At 35.3% G+C, this 24,663-nt stretch overlaps 3 protein-coding genes across 3 annotated transcripts; 1 reads left to right on the forward strand and 2 right to left on the reverse strand.

Annotated features, from left to right (window-relative positions):
- Positions 1-691: 691 nt before the first annotated feature.
- On the reverse strand, positions 692-1,996 carry LOC103319852 (F-box protein AUF2). The gene is given in 2 exon segments (XM_008221445.3): positions 692-1,694; positions 1,697-1,996. Coding segments are annotated over 2 exon segments (972 nt in total). The 5' UTR covers positions 1,862-1,996; the 3' UTR covers positions 692-887.
- Positions 1,997-6,373: 4,377 nt separating this feature from the next.
- LOC103319851 (NDR1/HIN1-like protein 13) lies at positions 6,374-7,395 on the forward strand. The gene has a single exon (XM_008221444.3). The coding sequence runs from the start codon at positions 6,374-6,376 to the stop codon at positions 7,316-7,318; it is 945 nt and encodes a 314-aa protein (XP_008219666.2). The 3' UTR covers positions 7,319-7,395.
- A 6,608-nt stretch (positions 7,396-14,003) lies between these two features.
- LOC103319849 (putative trehalose-phosphate phosphatase D) lies at positions 14,004-16,824 on the reverse strand. Its single transcript, XM_008221443.3, has 12 exons — positions 16,608-16,824; positions 16,157-16,478; positions 15,903-16,043; positions 15,684-15,755; positions 15,477-15,569; positions 15,319-15,375; positions 15,121-15,222; positions 14,925-15,002; positions 14,729-14,798; positions 14,517-14,587; positions 14,331-14,423; positions 14,004-14,217 (listed from the first exon to the last, which is right to left on the reverse strand). Exons 2-12 carry the CDS (start codon positions 16,445-16,447, stop codon positions 14,155-14,157), a joined length of 1,131 nt encoding a protein of 376 aa, XP_008219665.1. The 5' UTR covers positions 16,448-16,478; positions 16,608-16,824; the 3' UTR covers positions 14,004-14,154.
- Positions 16,825-24,663: the final 7,839 nt, after the last annotated feature.

Here is a 24,663-nt window from a genome sequence, read left to right on the forward strand (position 1 = left end):
ACTGGCCCTGACTTGAGTAGGTCCAAATGAATTGGGCCATTATCCCACATGAATAAAATGAGCAGACATGCGTTCTCCCTTTTTTGAGCTTAATTTCAAAGTTTTAATAAATTAGAAATAAATGCTATTGAATTTCGAAATAAATGAATTAAATTTCGTAAATTATGTATACTAGCCTCTTCCACACGCGCTTTGAGAGGTTTTTTTAATTTAAATTTATTTTAGAATTAAAAATAATAATGGATAGTTGTATTCTATAAAAATATGATTAATTATCTGATTTTTATTTTAATTTTAATTTTTTAAATATATAAAAGTGTAAATTTACTATATTATTCTTATTTAATTAATAATTTCAATTCTTGATGAATTTTAAGTGAAGGTGGTCATCGTATTTTGACACATTGCAAAGGTGACAAATAGGGATCAAATTAACACCAAAACAGGCAAGTGAAGGTGGTCATCGTATTTTGATACATTGCTAAGGTGACAAATAGGGATCAAATTAACACCAAAATATGCATGAAGACGTAAATTAGACCAATTAGCCAAGGCGGTGTTGCCGTTGCTTGTACCCAAATTCGATTCCTTCTTAAAAGTTTTTAAATCTCCCACATGGTGACCTAAACTTGTACGAATTTGTTTACTTATTTTTCTTTTCAAAAGAGGACATGATTTTGTTCCCCCAAAATATTAGCAACGGACAAAAGCTTTATTCGATTGTTCATACAATTGCTCAGTAGCAGCACCAAGGTACCAACTGGTAGTAGTACACTACTTCTACAAATATTTGGGGCCCAAAAAACAAGATCAAGATGAATGTACAGAGCATCGAAAACAAAACCAGAAAGAAAAAAGAAAAACATTTTAACATTTGCCATGAATAATTAGAATGAGTTCATTTCCAGTAAGTAACTCTTGGCCTTGAGCAAAGCCTCTACAACTTCCCCGTAAAGCACATCCCCGCCAAATGCCCCCATCGCCAAATCACCATCCTCCACGTCACCACTCAAACTCGGCCTCACCACTACAAGTGTCGCGCCCTCCACCCAAACCCCACCCTTCAGTTCCATTCTCGGCACGTGCCTCATCCGCATCCTCACGCTAGGCACCCTGCTCCTTCCCCTATCCCATCCCTCCTCCTCCTCCTCCTCCTCCTCCGCATCACACGTGTCCTCCCTCCCACACTCTCTCAACCCTTCCTTCTCCATCACCACCACGCCTTCTCCCTCTCTGTCTCTCAGAACCAGCGTTTCCAGCCCTCTCTGCTCCCTCACCACCTCCTTCAGCAAGTAGTGCCTCGCCGATGCCGCGATCAGCGCGCTGATCGTCCACACCACCCGCACCTTCAGCCCTCCGGCGAAGTCCGCGTCATCTCCGGGCACCGGCGTTTCCCCGCCGGCGACGACCGATCGGAACCCGAGGATCACACAGCTCCTCAACGTTTTCCCGAAATCCGCTCGCCATTTCAGCACCGTGCCCTTCTCGAGCCTGAGATCCCCGGAGGGAAGCTCGATCGAGAGGTTTCGGACGTTGTGGAAGGACCGGAGGATCTGGGCGGGCGAGTTCTGGGAGCGGGCCCGGGTCGGGTCGGGCCTTGGCGAGACGAGGTCGTGGATCGATTTCAGGATGGACTTCAGGAAGGTAACCAGGAGGTGTGAAACGTCGTCGTTCGCCGAATCCGAGTCCGAATCGGAGGAGATATGACTCGGTCGACGGTTAAGAGGAGCGAGTCAGTTTGGGGAACGAGCGAGTTGAACCGCTTCGACACGGCGCGGCAGCGGATGAGCGTCTTGACGTCGGAGACCGAGTCGAAGATCTGGAGGATCAGTGAGTCCGGGAGTCGATCGAAGCCGTCCATTTGAGGGAGTAATCTCGGAGACCCTGCAGAGAGAGTGTGCAGTGCTCTCTCTTTGCTTGTTTTGGGTGAAAATGAGGATAGACGAGAGAGAAGAATAGAAAGGTAGTGCCTTTTTAGAAGAATCGGGCAGGGGTGGGCCCCATATTTGACCGTCTAGGTGGTGTAGGGGGGGGCCTGTGGTTAACGCCGGCTCCGGTATTCGATTTGTTTTTATATTTCAATTACCAGAGAGAGATATTTTGTTTTGAATCTTTCTGTTTTGAAATGCGTGGCTGACGCGGCCAGTTATGCGCCGTTGATCATAAATGATAATCTCAACGTAAGATACAACGGTCAATAAGTTACAGACTTACGGTCGATTACGCGTAGATCGACGACTTTGCTCTTACAGGTAGAAACGACATGGTGTGCGGAAGCGTTGAATCAAAACGACGACGGCCCGCAGCTTGAAGAATTGTGAATAGTCAATGTTGAAGAGAAGATAGACTGGGTCCAAATAAGGTTACAAATTTTGTTGAAGAATATGTTTATTTGCTAACCTAAAGCCCACTGATTTATTTGTTTTTCTATAATTCGTTAATGTGTTAGGTCCCAACTAAAGTATTTGTTAAATCCATCTGAGTCAGATAACACGGTCCATTCTGATCTTTTGCCTAAAACTGGAAAATTGTTTGTGTGTCAATGTGGTTTTATTTTCACTCATTATCCACACATTCAAAGACAAAGATTGCCATTTTTTGTCATCGGCTCTAACTCAATGGAATAAGGCCTCGATTTGTAAATTAATGGTTTCATGTTCGAATTCCAATGACACTTTGGTAGTTGTAAAAAATCCCCTCCTCCAAATTCACTTTGGTAGTTGTAAAAACATCTCTCTCCTAATATCGCTTATATAAAAATAAAATAAAAACATTGCAATTTTTTTAATAGGAATTTGGAAAATTAAACCTAAAGGAGAGAGAATAAAATATTGATTAAAAATATAACATAAAAGGCAAGTTCCACCAACCACGCAATCCTGGTGAGTGATCACCTAACCTTCTAGGCACTGTTCATCTAACTATGTCCAAAGTTGGGCGTGGAGTAATCCACACACAAGATTCAAGGTTCTATGGGATGTTTCCTTATTTGGAATACGAGACTTATGAATTCCGCGAATTAGAAGTTGGGAAGGGGTAAGAGAATTGATTAGTAAACATTTTTGCTTTTCACTTAAACTCAATGTGTACTTTTATTATTATTCTTAACACTTGACATGTGTTCATGGGTCCAACCATAGTTGCCTTTTTACTTTGTATTTATGGAATTATGGTTATACTCATGAACACGTGTTGAGAAATGTGGTGATGATCAATGATGAACGAATTAAGGGACAATAAGGGTAGCACAACCCCATGAAATGGCCAGAAATGTGATTGTGGATAGCCTGTGGAGGTTTGAGTATACCCCATGACTAGTTGCAAGATGACCCTAAGATGCACGCAAGGTGCTCGACGAAATGCCAGCCTGATGCACTTGAGTTGAGAGCTAAAAAGTCAAATAATTGATCTTTGCTTAAAAGGATAGAGAGAAATTAGTGCAAGATGTGTGTGAGATATATCAAAATAGACATTGCTGCACATGAGATCTTCAAAAACCCTTCTTCTTTCTGGTATTAGAGAGGATTTCCAGGGTAGGTTTGGGTTAAGGGTAGAGTATATTAGTGTGTGTTTTATTTATTTATATTTTAAATTTTAAATTTTTTATTATTTAAATAATTGGATAGGAAATGACTCATTTGTCCTAAAAAAATGCCTCAATAGTTTAGCCTAATAAAATTTCAACACTCTTACATTGTGACCCTATGACCCGAGAATCCTGGATCCGCTACTAGTGATGATACACTTTGGGTTAAAGTGATGAGCAAAAATGCTCTCAATGGACTATTCCCCCCAATCAATCTAAACTAGTTCAAATTATGAATTTCATTGTGAAACAATTACATACAAGGCAAGTCAATTCTCTTTTTGATTCCGTATATGTCACTTAATGCATGAGAATTTTAAAACGAGTATTATATCAATAAACATATGAGAAATCATGAATTATAATAATTATAATACCAATTTGATGTTGTTGTGTTTGTAAACATGTCATTAGGGTTACCAATTGTTTGAGCTAGATTTTTTTCGTTTTCGACTCACATGTATTCTTAAGTTAGATAAAATGTGAAGGATTCAAGTTAATTCGTGTTAAGAATTCAAGATTAGATGATGGTCAAGAGAAAAGGTAAATAATAAAGAATGAATGCTAACTATTTTTCTTTTTTGTACTTTTTTTTTATAGAGAAAAGAAATAATTGTATTCATATACAAATGCCCGCAAAAGGGTAATATAAATATGGAAGCATAGTAACCATATAGGGTTAATCCAAATATAGGCCACAAAAAGCCAAAGAAATTTCGGCATAAAAACCGCATGCCTTAACAAACCAAACATGAATCGCAGCCCCCAAATCTACCAATACAACTCTCACAAGTACAAAATACAAGTAGAGACTAAAAAACAATCAAACACCTAACTTACAAGGAGTTGATGCAATTATTATAAAAAGAAAACTGCAAACAAACAACCAAAAACCAACAAAGTCACTACTACAGTTGTTGCCACCACCACCACAACCATCGTTGTTATCTTGAGACAGAGAACACCACTGAGATTGCAGCCATGTTACCCTACAATAAAACCACATATCCACAGATCTGGACACAAATTACCTCCCAACAAGTAAACTGCAAATCTAGTAGATGTGAAAGAGGAAAAATAAGTAGGGAAGTAAGGAAAGAGAGAGAGGGAGAAAGGAGGAGGAGGAGGAGTGGCGTCCTCCCTCCCCTCTCCCCGCAACACACAAAGCAAAAGAAGTGAGAGAGAGAGAGAGAATATAGAGACCAGGGTTTTTTAATGTCTTTTTTTTTATTTAATATAAAAATAAAAATAAAAATTTTATTCGTTTCTATTGTTATCGTGCAGTGTGCTTTAATGATCAGAATCATTGATCTAACTTACTCTTCAACAATCATCTTTGTAAAACATCAACCAAATCAGTGTTTTGTTGAAACATTAATAAAATGACGAAACAACTTCCAATTTAGTTGATTTTTTTGCATGAATAATTCTTAACAAGATGAGCTCGATAACTACTAGTTTCGATTATCATACACATTGGAGAATTAAGAAGAAGTTAGGGGAAGAAAGCTTGGCATTCCCTCTATGCACCGGCAAAATTGACTTTAAGTTCAATTTTCAGCAAATGTCGGCATATGGAGCTTTCTCGACTGACGTGGTTGAGCAAACACCACCAGAAGTTGAAAACAAAACTGCAACCATAAACCACAGTCAAAAACCTCTGCAACCCTGTGCCCCCCACCACAGTCACTTCGGGTGGCAGCATGAGTTGGTGTTGAATTCAATTAGATGAGTTGAAAGACTCTGCAACTACAAGTCATTGAAAAATTCTCCTCTTTCTTGTGTATTTTTTTTCTTCTTTCTAATACAAACGATAGTTTAAAGTTTAAACTACAGAGGGAAGAGAGTTTCACATACACTATCAATATGTCATGGGGGTTCAAACCTGAGACCACTGATCTTGAAAAAATCAAAGTCTTTTTGCACTGAATTATACCGTTTTAGCCTTTTATGGATATTTGTAAACCCAAATTATTTAGGAAAATTGTCAAACACAATTTTGATATTCTTCAAACAAAATTGTCAATATTTTTATAGGGAAGTCCTATATGCAATATACAAATTTCAAGTTGCAAATTTTAAATTGACTTGACTGGGAACATTGACAAATTTCTATATTATTTTTTGCCCAAAGTATTAAACTGAAGGGTGGTTGTGTTGTGTATTCTATTCAAGCCGCTGATCAATTAGAGTTACCTTTGGGATATTATAAAACACAGTTGAGTGTCCAGAGCAAGTTTCAAAACTTTGAAATTCGAAGATGGGTGACCAGAGACGAGGTTTGGGTGTAGAAAGCACTCATCCACTTCTTTCGAAAGAGTCTTGCAAGGGTCTTCCGGTCTTCAGGCCCAGGCTTATTGGTTATCTAGTTATTTGGCCCATTGTTCCGTTTTATTATAGATACCCAGGACTTGTCCTCCGACACCCAATGACATGGGGTATGGGCTTAGGGTTTATCACTTGCAAGGCATATCTTTCTATCTCACTCATTACGTAATTCTTTCTATCACCACGTCACATACTGCATGAGAGATATAAAGAGATAGGTTGGACCGGTTTGTGAATTGGGTGGGACTAAGCTCACTTGGGTAAGGTCATAGTGGGACTATAATTTTCCTATGTAGTAATCGCAATAGAGTAAAATCCACTGCCTCTTTTTATTTAGGGTGAATCAAAAAATCATCATCATTGAATTCTCCAGCGGCCATTAGTATATGTAATTGACCTAGTAAACAACCGCTAATAATAGTCTAATTTGGAATATCCTCTTGAGTCAAAGACTTTTGCATGCAACACCCTTCTTTTTCTTCTCTCTACCTCACTGCCTCCCATTTGTCCCATGCAATCGACGCTCCATTTTCCAATTGCTCATACACCACCCTCCTTGTCTTCACCACCGCTCCCCACCTTCCCATGGCGGAGCGGGCCCTATCTGCTGGTGACGATGACCCTGTCCCTACAACATCTCCCAAACACCCCGAATTCATCCCACCTCCTCTACCCCCACCAAACTCCCAACAACGGATCCTCTCCAATTCAAACGGCTCCACCGCCACCTTCCGCTCCGGCACCTACATTGTCCAGGTCCCCAAGGACCAAATCTACCGCATGCCCCCGCCTGAACACGCCACCATTGTTGAACGACACCGGGACTCGGGTGTCAACAAAAAGAGTTGCTCCTATTGTTGCCTCGGCATCATTGCTTTCATTGTCCTATTAATCATCACCCCGGTGGCAGTTATTTTGACCATGTTGGCCAAGTCCGGAGACCCCAAATTCAGCGTCAAACGCGTGGTTGTCAAGGGCAAATCGGGGCTGCCCGACTACGACCTGACGTTGGAAGCCCGAAACCCTAACTCAAGAGTGGCGATTGTGTACAAGGACGGTGGTGGAGCTAGCCTTTATTTCAAGCAAAAAAAGATAGCGAATGGAAAATACCCTTCTCTCTACCAAGGCAGCGGCAAATCCAAAGAGGTTGCCCTTGTCCTCCATGGCTCCAACATGAAATTGCCTAAGGAGATTGAGAAAAGCTTGAAAAGTAGTCACAGCAGCACATATAAAAAAGGGAATCGTGTGAGCTTGTCCCTGAATATGGACATTCCGGCACGGATGAGAATTGGGACGTTAAATAGTAGAAGCAGGAAATTTCATGTGACGTGTGACATAACGGTGGATACATTGGCAAAAGGGACCAAGGTTCTGAAACAGGAATGTCAAACCGAACGTAAATAGCAATTAAAAATGTTGTTCTTCTTATTGTTCTTGTTGTATGTATAATTAGGTATGAGTTTGACAGCCATTTAGCGGTAGTAGCTGGTGCTATTCTTTTTTTCTTTTCTTCCTCTTTCGCTCTAGGATCTGTTGATTTGAAGCCTGCAGGTCATGAATGCATGGATGGAGCGTCGATCATGTCCTGTATGTGTTTCCATTCCCAGAAGATGATCGATATTGATTCACAGAAAGACAAGCCAAAGAAACTTGTTAGTTTTTCTCATAATTAACCAGTTGTTCCAACATCAGTTGATAATTTGAAGAATTAATCTTCTGTAAGTTGTAGCTGGTCGTTGTCTATAATTACTAACAGTAATTTATATATACAATCTTGCTCCTTTCATAAGCACTAACATCCGCTGATGTAGCAAAACTTGAATTGGCTCGTTACTCGACCGGGTTCACTCTAGTTTTTTCTTGTGAACTCTTTTAGATATAGCAGCTATTCTATATAGAGGTTTTTGCTCCACTCATAAGCATACGTAAATCGGATTGTTAATTATCCCGGCAGTGGAACATGTATGTTTTATTTTTTTGGATTTTGACAACGATTCTATAGAGTTTATGATGAAATGAGTTGGGTCAATCCTTACCTCCTTGTACGTTTTTTTTTTCTTTTCACACAGAAATCAATTGAAAATGAACCATGCACACTCGATGGCATAATACTTAGGTTAATAGATTTATTAAAAAAAATTGAAATTTGGATTGAACATATAGATTTACAAGGGTACAATGTAGTTGTACAAGACCATATATCCGATATTAGGATGACAATGAGGCGAATCGGGGTTAGTATTCCATTCTCCTCTCCTTCCTGTTAAGTTTTTCTCCCACAATCTCGCCTCCATACTCGTAATATTGAAATTGGGAAAGGAAAAAAAACGAGAGCAACAAACAAAAAAAAAAAATTAGTGGGAGGCGTGAAGTCACTCTCAACTTCAATCCCCATTGTGCGAAAGACTTATACATCACTTATTCACCATTCATCTATAATTACAAATTTTGACCCATTCAAAACATAAACTAAAAGATCACTGAAAATTCAATCAAACAAATCATGAGCCTCCTATGAGTTTTATTTCGGGAGCATGAAATTGCATAGAGTTACATGAGTAGTAATTAGGGTTAAGATAGGAAACTACATCGGTAGAATTCTATAATAAGGGTCTCATCTAAGGCCTTACATGATACCTTATATCTTAACCATTAGATCAAGTTGTTTAACTGTTAGATTAAATTGATTAGTTTGATTCAATGGATAAGAGATAAGATCTCATATAAGGACTTTAAAGACTTTTATAGAATGACTCAACTACAACACGCCTGCGGAAATAAAAATGAAACAGCAGGCCAGGTCTGGCCCATCTTGCCAGTAACTCAGTACAAAATCCAGCTCCTCTTGTCTGCCACTTTGGGCTAAGGGCCCTAACAAAATGCCATTATAAACAGCCACATCAAGAGAAGACATCAGCCACGAAGCACGTTTCCTTTGAATCATTCTCCACATGTCATCATCATATAATTTATCTAATCAACATAATCTCAATCACAGAAGCTTGGGTGCACGAGTAACTCCTCATAACCCAATCACAGAAGCTTGGGTGCACGAGTAACTCCTCATAACCCAATCACAGAAGCTTGGGTAAACGAGTAACTCCTCATAACCACTTGAGCCACAGATTCCATACCTAACTTCTTAGTTTCATTGTCTTGTGTTGCATCTTTATACACGCAGTGATTTGTCTTAACACAAATTTTCCATCCATTCCCTTGCAACCTAAGACTGAAAAATAAACACCCTCAGCCTTTCTTCTTCCTGCCAACCCAGCTCCTAATCCCATTATGATTAGAATTCAAAAGTCGATTAGAATATTTAGTTTTTTTTTATTCTAATTTATAATGAGTTCCTATACACAAGGGATTAGGTCCAAGCTACCTGCAATGTGAGCACCTTATGCACCTGCACCCTTTGTGAAGATCATTTAGCTACTCACATGGGTAATCAATCAAAGATCTATATTTACACAAATCTCGAACACATGCATGCAAATATATACTTCTTTTACCGACCAACTCCGTACATAAATGATCAATTTTTATTACCTCATATATGTGTCGACAGTGTTGCACCACCCTCTATGGAGGGACCAGATTTCTTACATCATGACACGTTTATAAATTATATGCACATCTATTTCTATAGTCAAATACTCGATGCCAGAAACCATGTTAAAAAAAACTTTAAAGACATCCGTTATTTGTTCCCAAATATTCAATTCACAGAGATCCCTTTTTTTTTTCTCTTTCCCCTTTTTCTTTTAAAGAGACTTGTCTAACCACATGGAGGAGACCTCTCCTCTCACTACATATATAACACGTACACACTTCTCTCTAAATACACTTTTATTGAGGGTTTGGTCTTTTTATAACTCTAATATTTAACATTTCTTTTTTAATTCCCCCAGGTGTTTGTTTGTTGGCACCCCAGAGGGTTCACTTTAAAATATTGAATTAAATTATTTTTTTTATAGATGCGATATCCTACTTTAAATTAAACTCAGTGCATAGTGAGGAGCACATTCGCTCTATCCAACTTGACTAAGCTCATGTCTGCATTGATTAAATTAAATTAACTGACTCGAAAGACTTTTCTTTCTTTCTTTTTCTTCGAGTGAAATGAAAATTTAAAGCTGCAGAAAGTGTGATACAGGGAGTTTTAGTTGGTCGAATTGTCCTTGATGAGGTTTTTTTATGGAAAAAACTCCCACCAATAATTGGGGGCCTCATCAAGCTAGAAATAATAGAAGAGCAAGACTTTGTTTATTTCTGTTTCAGGAGCCAATAATGGGGTTGAAGGAAGATGAATCTAAGTGGGAAACTTTCTTTACACGTCTGAAAATAGGGCAGAGGTTTTCCATGGCTTGGAAGCATGCTGGGTGTCCCAATACAAATTAAAACCCATGTCTTCTTCATACCAAGCACTTTCAGTGGATTCCAACTCCTCCTTCAACCATATTGGGATCCCTCTAGGCCACCTAGCAATAGCCATGGCTAAAAGCTATCTCTCATTCATATATAAGCTTAGTGGGTTTCCCTCTCATCACCTAACCCTATGAAAATAACACATATTAATATTCCAATGACAAATTGTATCCAATAAAATACTTCTTTCTAAGATTCTTCCATTAATCTTTTGATGTGGGCTCTCCCAAATCTTGGTGCCCAATAGGTTAGGTCTATATCTCTCTTTCGAAAGCCATATGCTCTTCTGTTCACTCATTTTCCACCCCCTCTAATATCTTAACCCTAGCTGTTTAGCTACCTTGGATCTTATATATATTTGTTTATGTAATTGGGATCTTTTTATATATTTGTTTTTGTTTTGGATCAAATTCAATATCCATCATTTGTGCGATCGGTTTAAAAAGCATAGCTTCTTTATTTGCTTTAGGTTTATAAAAAGATGGGTTCATGGTAAGTAATATTGTTCCTTTGTACCCTAATACTGGTGCCAGAAATTAATTAAAACTTAATAAATTTAGGTCTCGTGCGGTCCTCTTTCCATGATCTCTTGTCTGAGACAAGGGTGAAGAAATAGTATCTATGAAAGGAAGCAACAAGATGGGGCTAAAAGATTTAATAGTTGGCTATGGCTTTAGGTCTATGTACTGAGGTGCATGTGTGTGTTACTTAAAAAACACATCAATCATCAGTTTAAATTGGTTCTTCTTTTTCAAATCATCCCCTCAATTATTGGTATTGCTTCATCACTGTGTGCCGACGGGAAAAGTCTGCTTATATTTTGCTGTGATTGAAATATACATAAAATGTTTACCCAATCTGTCTTATGCGTGTGTGGCTGTTATTTTTTACTCAAACAAATTCACATGTATTATTAAGTAAACTCTTATCGTTTGTAGTAATATTTTTTACTTTGTTGGAAGAGATCCCAAGTCCGAATCTCTCCTCAAATAAATAAACGACAAGTTCATATGGAAAAGTTTGTACCCTGATGAATTAGCTTAAGTTTAGGCAATAATGATTGAAGCACCAATTCATTTTGGAAATCATCACTTAATGATTGTGAACAACAATTAAAGAGGTGGTAAGTGAATATGATATATAAATTAATGGTACATATGCACTTACTATACAGGATTTGCAAACAAATCAAAGTTTAGGCAACAGAATCATTTTCCTAATTTAGGGTTTTCTTAAAGAATATATGATCCCAATCATAACTAGAGGGTCACAACATCTTTTGATGGTGCCATTTTAGGTCTCATATTCCTTGATGATACAATCATGCATAGACTGATAATGAGTGAGGACAAAATGATTAGCACAAATGGAAATCCCATTGGGACTTTAATGTTTTGGCTTGAGATGCCTTGTTGCCAGATTAAGAAGATACTTAATGGTTGGGTTGTGTATGGAGATGATGAATATATGCCTGCTAATTATGTAGGAAAAGATTAATAATGTGAATGAACAATACGTCCTCGCAGCACAAGATATTTTTTTTAGTACAAGCAATATGGGGGTTTTATACAAAATATTCATGGGGTGCCTCGGAATTTCGAATCTCTGCTCACATACTAGACGAACTACCTCACTAATGACACCCAAGAATTTAAAATAGTGCATGTGGGTTTGGAGCAAAACATGTAAACGTCATCAACTTGCATACATTTAGGGCAATAGTCGCAGTAATTATTCATATATTAAAAGAATACAAATATAGAATTCATTAGGTTCTTTACTCTAAAAATAAAATCACAAAGTCTTAAACCTCAATTCAAGAAAGTGTTGATATTCTAATGTTTGGATAGCACCATTCTGCCTAACTATTTGGGCATTTTGACAACTGTGAATAGATGCTTCCTATTATTGAGGGTTTTAATAACATTGAGTTTGTGTGGACAGAAGCCACCCAATAAACATTGGTCATTTGGAACACTCAATTCAAGAATTCTCAATTGTGCCTTTTGACTACTGCATGCATATTTTTCTATGCTTTTGTTAGGTCATCAAGTGTAAAATCACAGTATTAAATTAGACATAAGAGGCCTATAGATATCGAAGAGGATCTCAGAACACAGCTTCCAACACCACGTTAATCCAACACCAAATATAATTAACTTATTATTAATATATATTAAGGCAATGTGCACCAAACTTGGTCCCCAATTAAGTTCAGGTCTTGGATTCCCTAGCGCATGCAAGACAGCTTTTATATGCAATGTGCCACCAAACTTGGTCCCCAAGTTCAGTTCTTCAAGTTAAAAAGTAATTAAAAAAAAGTAAAAATTTGGAATATGTAACTTCATGGTCCCCATCTTCATTTACATAATCATATATATAGTCTTCTTCTCATAAGGAACTTGTAGTTTAAGTAGTTAAGAACATTTATTTTTTCACCAGAGATTCTAAGTTCGATTCCCCCTTTCTCTAGTATAGCTTGTATCAAAAATATAGATTCTCTCTCTCGATTACTAATAAAAGAAGTTCAAATGTTCATTATTATATATGGAGTAGGGTCCAAATCACTAGTGCCCCTGTAAAGAGACATGTCTTGATTCCATAATACGAGTGGAACCAAGTTCTATAGGATGCTGGGATTGGAAATAAATAAATTAATTAAAGAGTTCAAATAAAAAGCAAGAAAATGGCTCAATTTGTCGTAAAATAGTGCAAGGAAACTGTTTGCCTTTTCCTACATGTGAAGGGCAACGTCCCCTTCTCATCGACGTGATATGTCTTTATTAGCATTTCTTGGAAGGAGCTGCATGAATCGCTTTCAAATCATAATAATTCATTGATTTATTAACTTCAATTTGATTTGATCATCGTACTATTTTCATTACTTTATAGGAGTAAATTACATGTCAATTCAGTAATACAAGCATTGTCCCTTCTAAAATAATGATGCGTGCATGCGTGTGAAAAGATGACTCCCAAGTATGTACATGTCAATTTATATTTGTTTTTTATTTGCTTTAGAAAATTAAATTGTCATCTCTATTAAACTCTAATGTCAGATTATATTAGTCATTCGTTAGGTACATTATTCATGTAGGTACAAACATAGATATATCATATATTGGTGTAGATACATCATATGTACTTACGTATGTATATAATCATAATAGTGCACCTAATCAAAGAACCAAAATCACAAAATATATAATAAAAAGATCCGCGCTTAGTGAAGGGAAAAAAAACAACTTATATCAAAGGATGAGAATCCCAATGCCCTTATTTTCTTTTAACATACAACAAGAGAAAAGATGAACGATAAGTACGAGACGAGTTATAAATTTAGACCTATACATATTTAATCTTAATCCCAAATGAAGAATGGAAAGCATTGCATTACAAATTACAATAATGATATGAGTTTTTTTGGCCCATGGTCAATTTATTTTAACTTCGAAGGGGCAGGATAATTTTGCATAGGCTCTAGGCATATATATAGGCTTTGACATTGTTTTTTGTTGTTGTTAAAGTCGTACGTTTTTCAGTTTGACAAGTGCAATATGAAGCTACTACACAGAAAAACGGCAATGCAGATCGATGTATATGGTTGAGTAAACAAATAGAGCAAGGCAGTGAGAGAGAGAGAGAGAGAGAGAGCATTATATACAATTTCCAAAATTAATTATGGGATCGAGTTCAATAATTGATAACCACTGGAAAAGAAATTAGACTAGATAGTTCAAGCCACCCTTGACAAAATTTTAGGGTGGGTTTCAATCAATTTTTTCTCTATTTCAAGCCACCTCTCTACGAGTCTAGTTTCTTTGTTGTTGGGACAATCTTTTCCACTCCACCAAACGCCACAAAAAGTCCTTAACCTGCGAAAGTAATGCAATAATAAAATACATTAATTAGGTTAAAACCAAACAAAAAAATGTATATCAAGTAGCATAAATTCCAGGTTGGGGTTCAATAATATTATTATTCTTACCTCTGCTGGTTCTTGTAAAGAATAGGACGCATTTGTTTCTTTTGGAACTTTAGAAACCAGAATTCCAAACCCCTGTCCTCTATCGCGTAGCACCTAATTATTTTAGATGTGACAATACGTTAGACGAAATGTACGAAAATATTGACAAAGGCAAATTAAAGAAATATAGGGAAAGGCATTTGATACCTTGAAGGCATCCTCATCTGTTCGATCATCTCCAATATAGACTGGTAGCACTTCATTTGAATTTGCATATCCTAGAAGAACAATAAACAGTTTTATTAGACGTAATCGTTGATACGGGCGTAGACGTGCTTTTGTGAACATTGATTGATGTGAGTCTCGATAGAGAATCAAGAGTAATGTCCTTTTAGAAGAAAATATTGACTCAGGCTCACCTAATGACTCTAGCAAGAATTCAAGAGCTTTGCCCTTGTCCCATTTGATGGTTGGCCTGATCTCTAATACCTGTTTTTAAATCCAACACATGAAGTTAGGCAATTGCTTGTGTGTTTAAAAAATAACCACGGCCATGCAAAAATTAACTGAACTTTTTGGTCAAGAAGATTGATCTCAATACAGGTATGATGGTACCTTTCTCCCCTGAGTCAACCTGAGCTTTGGATACTCATTGAGCACTAGTCTGACTTGCTCTGCTAAAGCAGCCCAACTCTGGCAAACAAACAAAATTAGAATATAAATAAAATATATCATTCATCAATTATATGACTAAAACATGTTAAAATTAAGAAAATAATTGTAAAAAAATAGGTGGGATTTATTTGTTTACCTTCTCATCAACACAACGAAAGTGTACAGATAAGCAAAACTTATTATTTTCCACCCTTGCTCCTGAGATGGATCTGGTTTTCTCTACTAAAATTTTGCACACCTATTGGAAGAGTTACACAAATTCAGTCCCTCAAACACATCTTTTTTATATCCATTTTTGTTTTTTTTTTTTCTTAAAAATGATTTCAAAACAAACCTCATCAATCATTGGTACGAACTCACTGGCTGGTTGGAAGAGAACTGCTTGATTACCCTGAGTAATTCAACAATAAATTTAATAAAAAAAATCAAAATCATAACAAAAAGTAATATTCAATAAAAATAAAAAGAACAGAGATGAATAATAAAGCTCACATTCTTATATTTGCTACTTTTGGATGGTCCTTTGATGTCCATCCCATGGCTGCCTGCATAGTAAAGCTCTCCTAATTTCACAAAGCTATGAACCTGCAAATTTGTCCAAAAACACAATAACCATTATTGTTAATATATTTCCTTTCAATCATTCAAAAAAAAATTAATAATTATTTTATTTTTCTTTTATATAAAGAAAAATTGTACCTTGTCTCTGCACCTCCCGCTGACTATTGCTGTAGGAAAGTATCTAGCAGCAGCCTTCACAGCGTTTCTCATCTGACCAAAATGACCACAGTAGTTCAGAAGCTATACATATACATATCACATCAGAAATACATACATATACTGTATACATATACATATATATTTTATTTTTTGTGTGAAGAAAGTTGAGCAGAATCAGGGTAGGAGTGAAAAATAAACCTCTCTGGACATGAAAGCTCGATCTGGGTCTTCCACAATGGGGGAGAGGGTCCCGTCATAGTCAAGAAAGAGCACAATCTGCTTGCCCTTGGAATAATTTGTTATCTCCTCGAACATGCTCATAGCTGAAGGATGATGAAGCTATATATATGTATTTCCAAGACCATCAGAACATAAAATTAATCAAAATTGTCAACAACAAAAAAACAGACACACACACACACACAGAGTTGCATATATAGGGCAATGCTTACATTCCAAGAGCTATAATCCACAGTTTCAGTGGCAGATTTCACACGAGGTGGAGAAGAAGCTCTCAGAGAGTCAACCCAAGCATTGACTCTGGCAGCTCCACCTTCTGTCTCAACCTTCAAAAGCTTAATGTTCCTGGGAATGGTGAAGCAGCCTGCTCCTCCTCCTGCCTCAGCAGTCCTTGGCTTCGGCACAGAGGAAGAGAACATGGACCGGTTCGCAACAGTCACTGTAACAGCCACTGTAACAGCCACACCTTTCGCATCAGAAACAACCACATTTTGGTTGGTCATTTTTGTTTCTCTTAAAGTATCAGTTCAAGCCCTGCATATATACAAAGAAAGCAACAAACTTTCAAACTCTGGCCACATCAAAGCAAACACAGAACTTTAAAATTTTTTTCATTTGATGGAATGATTTTGAGAAAGCCCATTTGAATGATTGTTTATATACCTTGAAAGACCGATGAATTTGAGGAAAAGGGTTAGGATTGAAAGAGGGAACAGAGGAAGAGGAAAAGAGAGCAGAGAAAAAACAGAGGAGTTGGTTTTTTGTTTGTGTTCTTTGTGGTGAGTTCTTGGGCAGGAAACAGAGGAAGGGCGAGGGGTTTAATAGAACAAAACCTGAGGAAAAAGGTTGAAAAATCACAGCACACGCGCACTGGCTTCACAAGTATTTGAAATGGGGTCGCTTGTCAATTTATAACTCTGTTTCACGGCACTACCTGACGAAAGTATCTCTCTTGTAAACGCCTGTACTTTTCGGTCTCAATATTGTAATAGAATGGCAGGGAGGGACCACTGTGACCCCAGTGCAATGCACCCAATAATAACATCCTTCAAACAAACCTTTGTAATCAGAAAAATGAAAAGTAATAATTTTAACTAGAGATACCCTGAAATTGACATAAATCCATTGCTATTTCTAATTTTCAATGCCGCATGCTCTGTCTCATAACGGAAAATTATTGTGTGGTATCGAAATACAAGTAATATTTTAGTGTGACGATTACACTGCAACGTTGTATAGCTAGCTCTAATGTTGTAACATGAGTGAATGATATTTGTTCATATTATAACATGTGAATTGATTACATTACGTGTTGTTCCAGTTTATAATTTGTTTAATGAAACCCTGAAAATTAGGCTTAACACAAAAGTGCCCTTTAGAAGGAGCCCATAAAATTCTGTGAATATGTGTGTGAACTTTCTTCTTAGGCTGATCAATCCAGGTTGAATCAAAAGGCTAGGAGACTGCTTCCTTAAAAGTGTGGCGGTGAGAGTTGAATTCTCACGGTGAGTGTGGAAACGTTTTAACCACTAAAACTATAAGCCTAGTTTCTTGAAAAAAGATTCTCTTGTCGAAACAAGTTAAAGTGGGATCTAAACACTGCGTAGAAGATATACAATTCTACCTTTGACCAACCAAAGGTTTTAACTTTACGCATTTCGTTGAGTTTCTACAACTTCTTGACAAATCTCTCTTGCAATGTTCAGGTTATTCCATTGTTTTTCAAGTAATTATTTTAATACAAAATTTCCTACCAAAGGCATAACTCCAAATAAAATCATCTTCTACCTCCGGACAAGTGCAATCCAAAAATGAAAAAGTGTCAAATGAAATACGTGTAATATAGTGAATGCAATCATCTCCTACTTCCCTTTTTGTTTATAATAACATCCGCACGATAATAAGTTTCAGACATCAACAAGAAAATAACTGTATATATAAGTACGTATAAATTGGATGCATATAATCCACATTATACAATGCAGATTTTGGGTAGAGGGGCCCATTATATATATGGCCCCATTGTAGTAAACTTGTTCACGATGCAAGAAAAAGACAATGTTATAGCACTATCTTGGAGCACTGATCACAAAATGGCCGAGGACCACTTCAAGTCCAAATCTCTCCCTATATGTTTGATGTTTGTTTGTGATCAATTACAAATCAAATTACACTAATTAAGCAAGAATGTTGGTTCTTGCAATCATGGTTATAAAAAAAAATGCATAAATCATGTACAAACACAATTTATACCAATTAAAGAGGCGTTTGATATCCTATTCAAATAGGGAACTCAAAAACTTTTATTTTTCTTAAAAACAAGGAGTTCTTATTTTTGTGATTCAAAAACTTGTTTGATATGTAACTTGAAAACTGTTTTCAAATCTTAAAAATTTGAGAACTTGTGGAGTTGTTAAAAAAAATTAAAAAAACATATATTTTTTGTTTTTAATAATTGAGGTGTTTTTTTAGTGGTTCTTGAGTTTGAGTTTTTAAAAATAAGTCTACCAAACATATTATTTTTGTTTTGGACTCAATTTTTATTTTTAAATTAAAAAAAATTAGATTCAAGTTGAATATCAAACATACCATAATTATTATCCGTGATCCAAAAAAATCATGATTTTTTCTCCTCTTCCACTTATACCATGTTAGTAGTGCAATGTTATGTCAAGTCAGTTTATGATGTGACTCAAAGTAATGACGATGCCTCTTATATACTAAACAACGACATAAATTACAGCAATGCATTTTTTTTCTTGGTTTACTTTTTTTTTCTCAAATAACTTTAAAATATCATGAATATCATTTTCAAAGTGTTTCACATCATATTTGTATTTTCATATAGCACTCTTTGAGGTCTATTAATGCTCATCAGGAAACAATAGACTCGTCTGAAATTTTTACACATGTTTCAAATTGTGATTTGTATAAAGGAATTTTTCCTTACAGAAAAAGAGACAAGTAGTATCTTCCTAAAAAAAATATCGTAAAACTTATATTAAGAATATGAAGACCCTCAAACACAGGCCTCCTCCTGACAAGAGTCCAAACAATAGAACAATATTTAATATTGAAAGTGAAGCTAGCAAGGAAGAAGAAGTAAAATTCAAACTTGCAAAACAAGAAAGACCTGCTTTTAATTTAATAAAGCATGTGGTACACTTCAGAAAGCATCATTCTCCTACTAAAAATACCAACTACTTTCACACTGCCTGTGCCTGCGCCCCTTGTAATCTCATAGTTCGGAACAAAAACAACCAGCTCCAATCTAATCTCTAACCCACGTACGTTGTTTGAATCAAAACCAGCAACTATAAATATTTTTTCAATGGCTTTTCCATTATGTTGTCTGCAAATGCACCATATCAATTTTATCTGATTTTTTTTTCTTTTCAATTTCATAAAGAAAAAAGCATAACTCAGTGTGTGATTAATAAATTAATATCAAGGGGTCGACATTGTTGAATTTGTTAGTAGATTCATGTGTAAATTATTTATATATATATAGACATGCACTTTCGGTTTTGAAAGCTGAGCTGAGCTTTTTGTTTGTGCCTGAAAGTTTGAAAATGATGAGAACTTTTCTTCGTCTCTGTCTGGGATTATAATTATGCGATGTAGGAAAATATGCTTTGGCAGCAGACTGCAGGGATTAAGAAAGGGGATGGAAGTTTCCTAACAATTGTTGCGTTCTTTTTAATAAATAATTTATTGGCCTAATTATATGAGGTTGCATGGTGACCTGCAAAGGCCTACGGCATATGGACTGACGCGATCATTTGACCAGGTACAGTAATTAGGAAGCCAACCAAGTCCCACTTCTAGACTATAATTTCTTTTTTCTTTTCTTTTTATTGATTCACATAATAATTTATCTCTATATATAAAGCAAAAGGCAGAGAATGATGAAATATTTAAAATACCAAAAAATGTCATTGATTAATGCAAACATTAAGAATTAAATTTATTATTTAAATGAGGATAATATGGTAAATTCATATTTTTTCATATTAAAAACAAAATCAGATAATATGTCATACTTTTATGGAACAAAACAATCCATGTTATCTTTTCTTAATTGCATGTGCTAAGAGGCTAGTATTAAAAAAATTAAAAAGTTGAATTCGTGTGGTAAATACGTAAATAAGTTACAACCTAGCAAATGATCAACTTTCGAGTTGAATTCTAATCAAGATTGGTCCTGAGATTTTGAAAACCCCATATCAAATCAATTTCACTAAACATGTAAGTATGTAAATGTTGCACGCTCGCATATATATACCCAATACACACATGGAAAAAAATACATTCAAGGGCCCTTCTAAAAATAGAGGTTTGATGTGGTGGCAACACTTGCACCACCTCAGTACCGGCCATCTTCTTAATTTATTTAATACATTAAGATCATATATGTAGTTTAAAAGGTTTTTTTTTTCATGATGTGAAACTATTTTTTGTTCAAATTAGAACTAATTTGTAAATACAAACCAAAAAAAATTTGTCACAATCATCTACCAAAAAATAACTTTGTCGCAGTTGATTTCTAAAATTTTATAAATATTTCATATTGGTATCTATATAATTCATTAAATATGTCCTCTTATTCAATTAGAACTTTCAAGAAGGCAGTGATTAATCGTGGTAGTATTCAGATCTCAATCAATGGTTGAACCTTCCTTGTCTTTCTCGACAACTGGTTCATTTTTCTTTTTCTTTTTAAAGAAAACAATACATTGCATTTATAAATCAAGTTCAAAGTTCATTAATCGAAAAGGCCATTATAAGAACAGATACATATACTTAATTTTTAGGGTTAATTCAGATAGAAAAAAGTACACCAACATTAACAGCATAACTTCCAATATAGCCACATATAACCATAATGAATACGTTAAAAAACTATGCGAGCCTAGACATAACAGGCAAGAACACCACTGATAACTTAAATGAGCACTTGTACCACAAAAGGGAGGATCTCCTAATAATTTAAATATTATTGCTAAAGGTAGCTAGGTCTTTCTGGTTCTTTCTTCGAATTTGTTTCCATGTCTATATGTATTGTCATTAGTCAAAGTCGGTGGCAGAGATGCTTTGAAGTTTGAAGCCGAACGTGACAGAGAAGTATAGCAAAATTCAGGTAGATATACTGATTGTCAAAAAGACAGAGTTAGGCAAGCAAAAGGAAGATTAAAGCCATGAGACCATTGAATTAGGCCATTAAAAAAAGGAATAACTTTTTGGTTAAGTTAATGTAATTACTTCTCCTTTCAAATAAATAATTAATATTCTAATTCTGATTGCACGAGGAACACCAATAATGCAAAGGAATATTACTCCTTGTTCTAACTACGTGCCATATTATGTGAACATAAACGTGTGTTTTAGTTGATCAAATCTTATTACTATATTTGCTAGAATGAGTTCTCTCTTGGTAGCCTAATTCTAGAATAAGAACCTTCATTTTGGTACATTATTTGCCTCTTTTTTTCTTTTAAATCAAATCTTGGATTAATTGGTGCCAGCGGCTTCTAGCTCAAGTATCTAAAAGTATTCACTCATACACTCACATCACATGAACACCCTAATATCGCATGTGTATTAAGGAAACATAGGATACTCACATGTGGTCATATGTTTGATTTACTTTCCCATGATATCTCATATTAATGAAATAAAGGGTTAGTTGCACTTTCAATCCTTGTACTTTAGTTTATATTTCAATTTGATTTGTGACATTTTAGTTAATTAACTTGTTAATTTATCGTTGCTTGTGTTGTCTCTCCTTTTATACTGAGGGATTTCTTATTTGAGGGACTTCTATTTGGAGAGATGAAAATTGAGGAAATGCTTAAAATTTAGGCGATTATGATCATTAAAATACAATATGAAATGGATTCTACAAAAATATCTCACAAATAAAGTATTTGAAAGACCCCTCAATTAAAACTTGGTATGGATACATGAAGCTCACACTATGGCCATATTAACAAAACCCAGAGATCGTAAACATGTACATGTTGTCAAACATTGAGGTTGACAATATAACCATTCAAATTTTTTGGGAACTAAGTGGAATATGGCCTCAAGATTAGTAGAAAAACTTACTTGTAACAGGAATATCACTGCTTTACTATTTCCAACTAATGACATAAAAAAATTATCTCATATGTCATTGTGTTATTAACCGCCCTGTTGCATGAAAGCCTTTCTCCAAGATTAGAGAGGCAAAAGGGCTATCCACCTCAATTTTCTTAACTATTTAAAGTTTTTGTTTTTATCGTTTTAAGGATTTCCACACATATTTTCCCAATTTTGACATGGGACTCGATGAAAGAAACTTCCACTCATATCATATACTTAAAAAGATGAAAGAAGTTCCTCGAGTTTCCCTTTCACCACTTGGCCACTTGTCCAAGTTAGTTTCATTTTTAGAGTCCCACATGTTTTTGTGTTAATTGACTAAGAAATATAATTAAAAGTTGCTAGTAATTAAAAGTTGCTAGCACTTTCTAGGTAGCTAATATCGACTTGAAATTCTGGTCAAGAATAAAACCAAATTCTAAAATTACAATTAAAAAAAAAAGGTCAAAGTCTCACACGAAGCTTCTCCCAATGCACATTCAATAAATAGTTCAAGAAAAAAGTATTTAGACTCTTCTATTTCAAAGATAAGGTTTATATTGCAAATGGATTTGTCGTTTTTAAAAGTCATTTTTTTGGTCTTTTACGTTTAAAATGAATTAATTTACAGAAATGTGGCACACAATATGAAAGTTACTTTTTGCTTATGGAAAAGAATATATATTTTCAACATGAATTCAAATATAAGCAAATAAAATGTTGCTGCATTTTTAGAATTTTAAAAATTAGGTTAAGAGTTGGTGTCTATAATATTCTTAACCTAATTTTTTTTTATTATAAGGCACTTAACCAAGTAGAAAGAGTTTGGGACCTCTCACTGATTTTTTATTTTTTATTTTTATAAACTACCGACAAAGGAAGTACTCACACGGAAACCCTAATGACCTTTTTAACTTTTATCCCATGAGAAAAATTATCTTAAATTTTTAATTGAAAATCTAGGTTCAATTTTGATTAATCTCAGTCATACTAATTACATATGTCGACGGTGCACCTAATGGGTCAAAGATTCTTTTAACTGGAAATAATCATGCGTGGACATATATGTTTGTAGTGGTATCTTCGATGACAAAAGTCGTGGGGAAACCTTTTAGGCGGTGACAACAAAATCTCCATGGACCAAACTTTGGATTGCAACGGCAACCAAGACATTTTAATTCCTTAAGGGCAAAGAAAGCTTAGGGATGCATTGAAAAGTGCAAGGGTTTTATAAATTCTTCACTCTTTCTTTGACGCCAAAAAGGAAAAAAAAAAGTTACAACCTTTATTAACAAAACGTTGCACTTCTCTATTCAAGTGAGTTTGAATTTGTAAGTAACCATCTAACATTGTTGTAGTTGGTTGAAAGTGTTAAGTGACGGTCTAATCAAAAATTGACTACCACTCACCATTACTACGTAGCAAGAACAACCTCTCTTAAGCTTATCACGTTTTACTACAATGTTTAAAACAAATTTTTCTTTCAAACTATAAACGTGAAAAGAATTATAATTAACTTATACTAATTTATAAGTGCATCGTTTATTTTCGTAGTTGAAGGCTTGAAGCCTTCCGAAAGCTAAAGATCAAAGAATGAAGTGGCATCCAACAAAGTGTGAATTAGTTCACTTGATTGACAAGGCATCAAATCAAAATGATGTTTGCATCAAAAGTGGCACAAACACACGTGCTCCCTCATAAAAGTTGGAATACAATTCAAACACACCAAGCGTGCAAATATGTATTTGATTGAATAGCTAGCACATAGATACCTAGAACAAGAAATGAGATATGACTTATATGAGCATAAGCCATCACGATACACACAGCTAGAGAGCACTGACGCCACCATTTTCCTCACCCAATGGAACCTTCTCGTGTTAATTGCATGGTAAATAAATATGTACTTGTAGAAATTTTTCAAAGCTAAAGTTATTAGCTTTAAAATTTAGTGATTTTTTTTTTTTTAATACTTACAATTTCTATAGTCTTTCTAGAAATAAAAGTAAACATTAAATCATATAAACCAAGCTAGTTCATAGCTCCATAGACTAATTTTCAATAAGTTTTAACATAAACCAAATAGGGTTTAACACCATAGTGGATTGAACATCTAAGATTTTTTTTACGTAGATTGATCTTAGGTTCTTTCATGCATTCATATTATATATGAAAAGTTATTTTATGTAAAAATATTGACTAAGTATGAAAAATGGGTTTTCGAAATAATCATTTTCTTAAGATAATTTTTGGCGGCTTTTATTCCTTACACATCAAATAAGAAAACTTGATTTTATGGGATTTTAGTATAGAGTATATATTGACTTAATGAGCCATTATTTTTAGCCTAAATCATATTTTGCACTAAAACCGATTTTTCATATTTTGATTTAGTGGGAATTTGATTTTCTAGTATTTTTATTTGAATCAAATGGGGGGTACTTCCTTATTTACATTGTAAACTTAAGTAAATAGAGTAATATAAAAATAAATAAAAGTAAAATGACAAAGACATTTACTTAAATGTTGAAAATGAAATAAGATAATTGCTGAAAATAAGTTAAATATATATATATATATATATAAGTTTTATATT

This window comes from Prunus mume, linkage group LG2 (assembly GCF_029339155.1).
Source record: "Prunus mume cultivar Tortuosa linkage group LG2, ASM2933915v1, whole genome shotgun sequence".
In the NCBI taxonomy this organism is placed as follows: Eukaryota; Viridiplantae; Streptophyta; class Magnoliopsida; order Rosales; family Rosaceae; genus Prunus; species Prunus mume.

Excerpts from the sequence above, each read along its gene's own strand:
- LOC103319849 (XM_008221443.3), bottom strand. The coding sequence starts at position 16,447 with ATGACCAACCAAAATGTGGTTGTTTCTGATGCGAAAGGTGTGGCTGTT. Across the intron at positions 15,223-15,318 it reads TCGTACCAATGATTGATGAG|GTGTGCAAAATTTTAGTAGA; the intron begins GTTTGTTTTGAA and ends CTCTTCCAATAG. Across the intron at positions 15,003-15,120 it reads TTCGTTGTGTTGATGAGAAG|AGTTGGGCTGCTTTAGCAGA; the intron begins GTAAACAAATAA and ends TTTGTTTGCCAG.
- LOC103319851 (XM_008221444.3), top strand. The coding sequence starts at position 6,374 with ATGCAACACCCTTCTTTTTCTTCTCTCTACCTCACTGCCTCCCATTTG.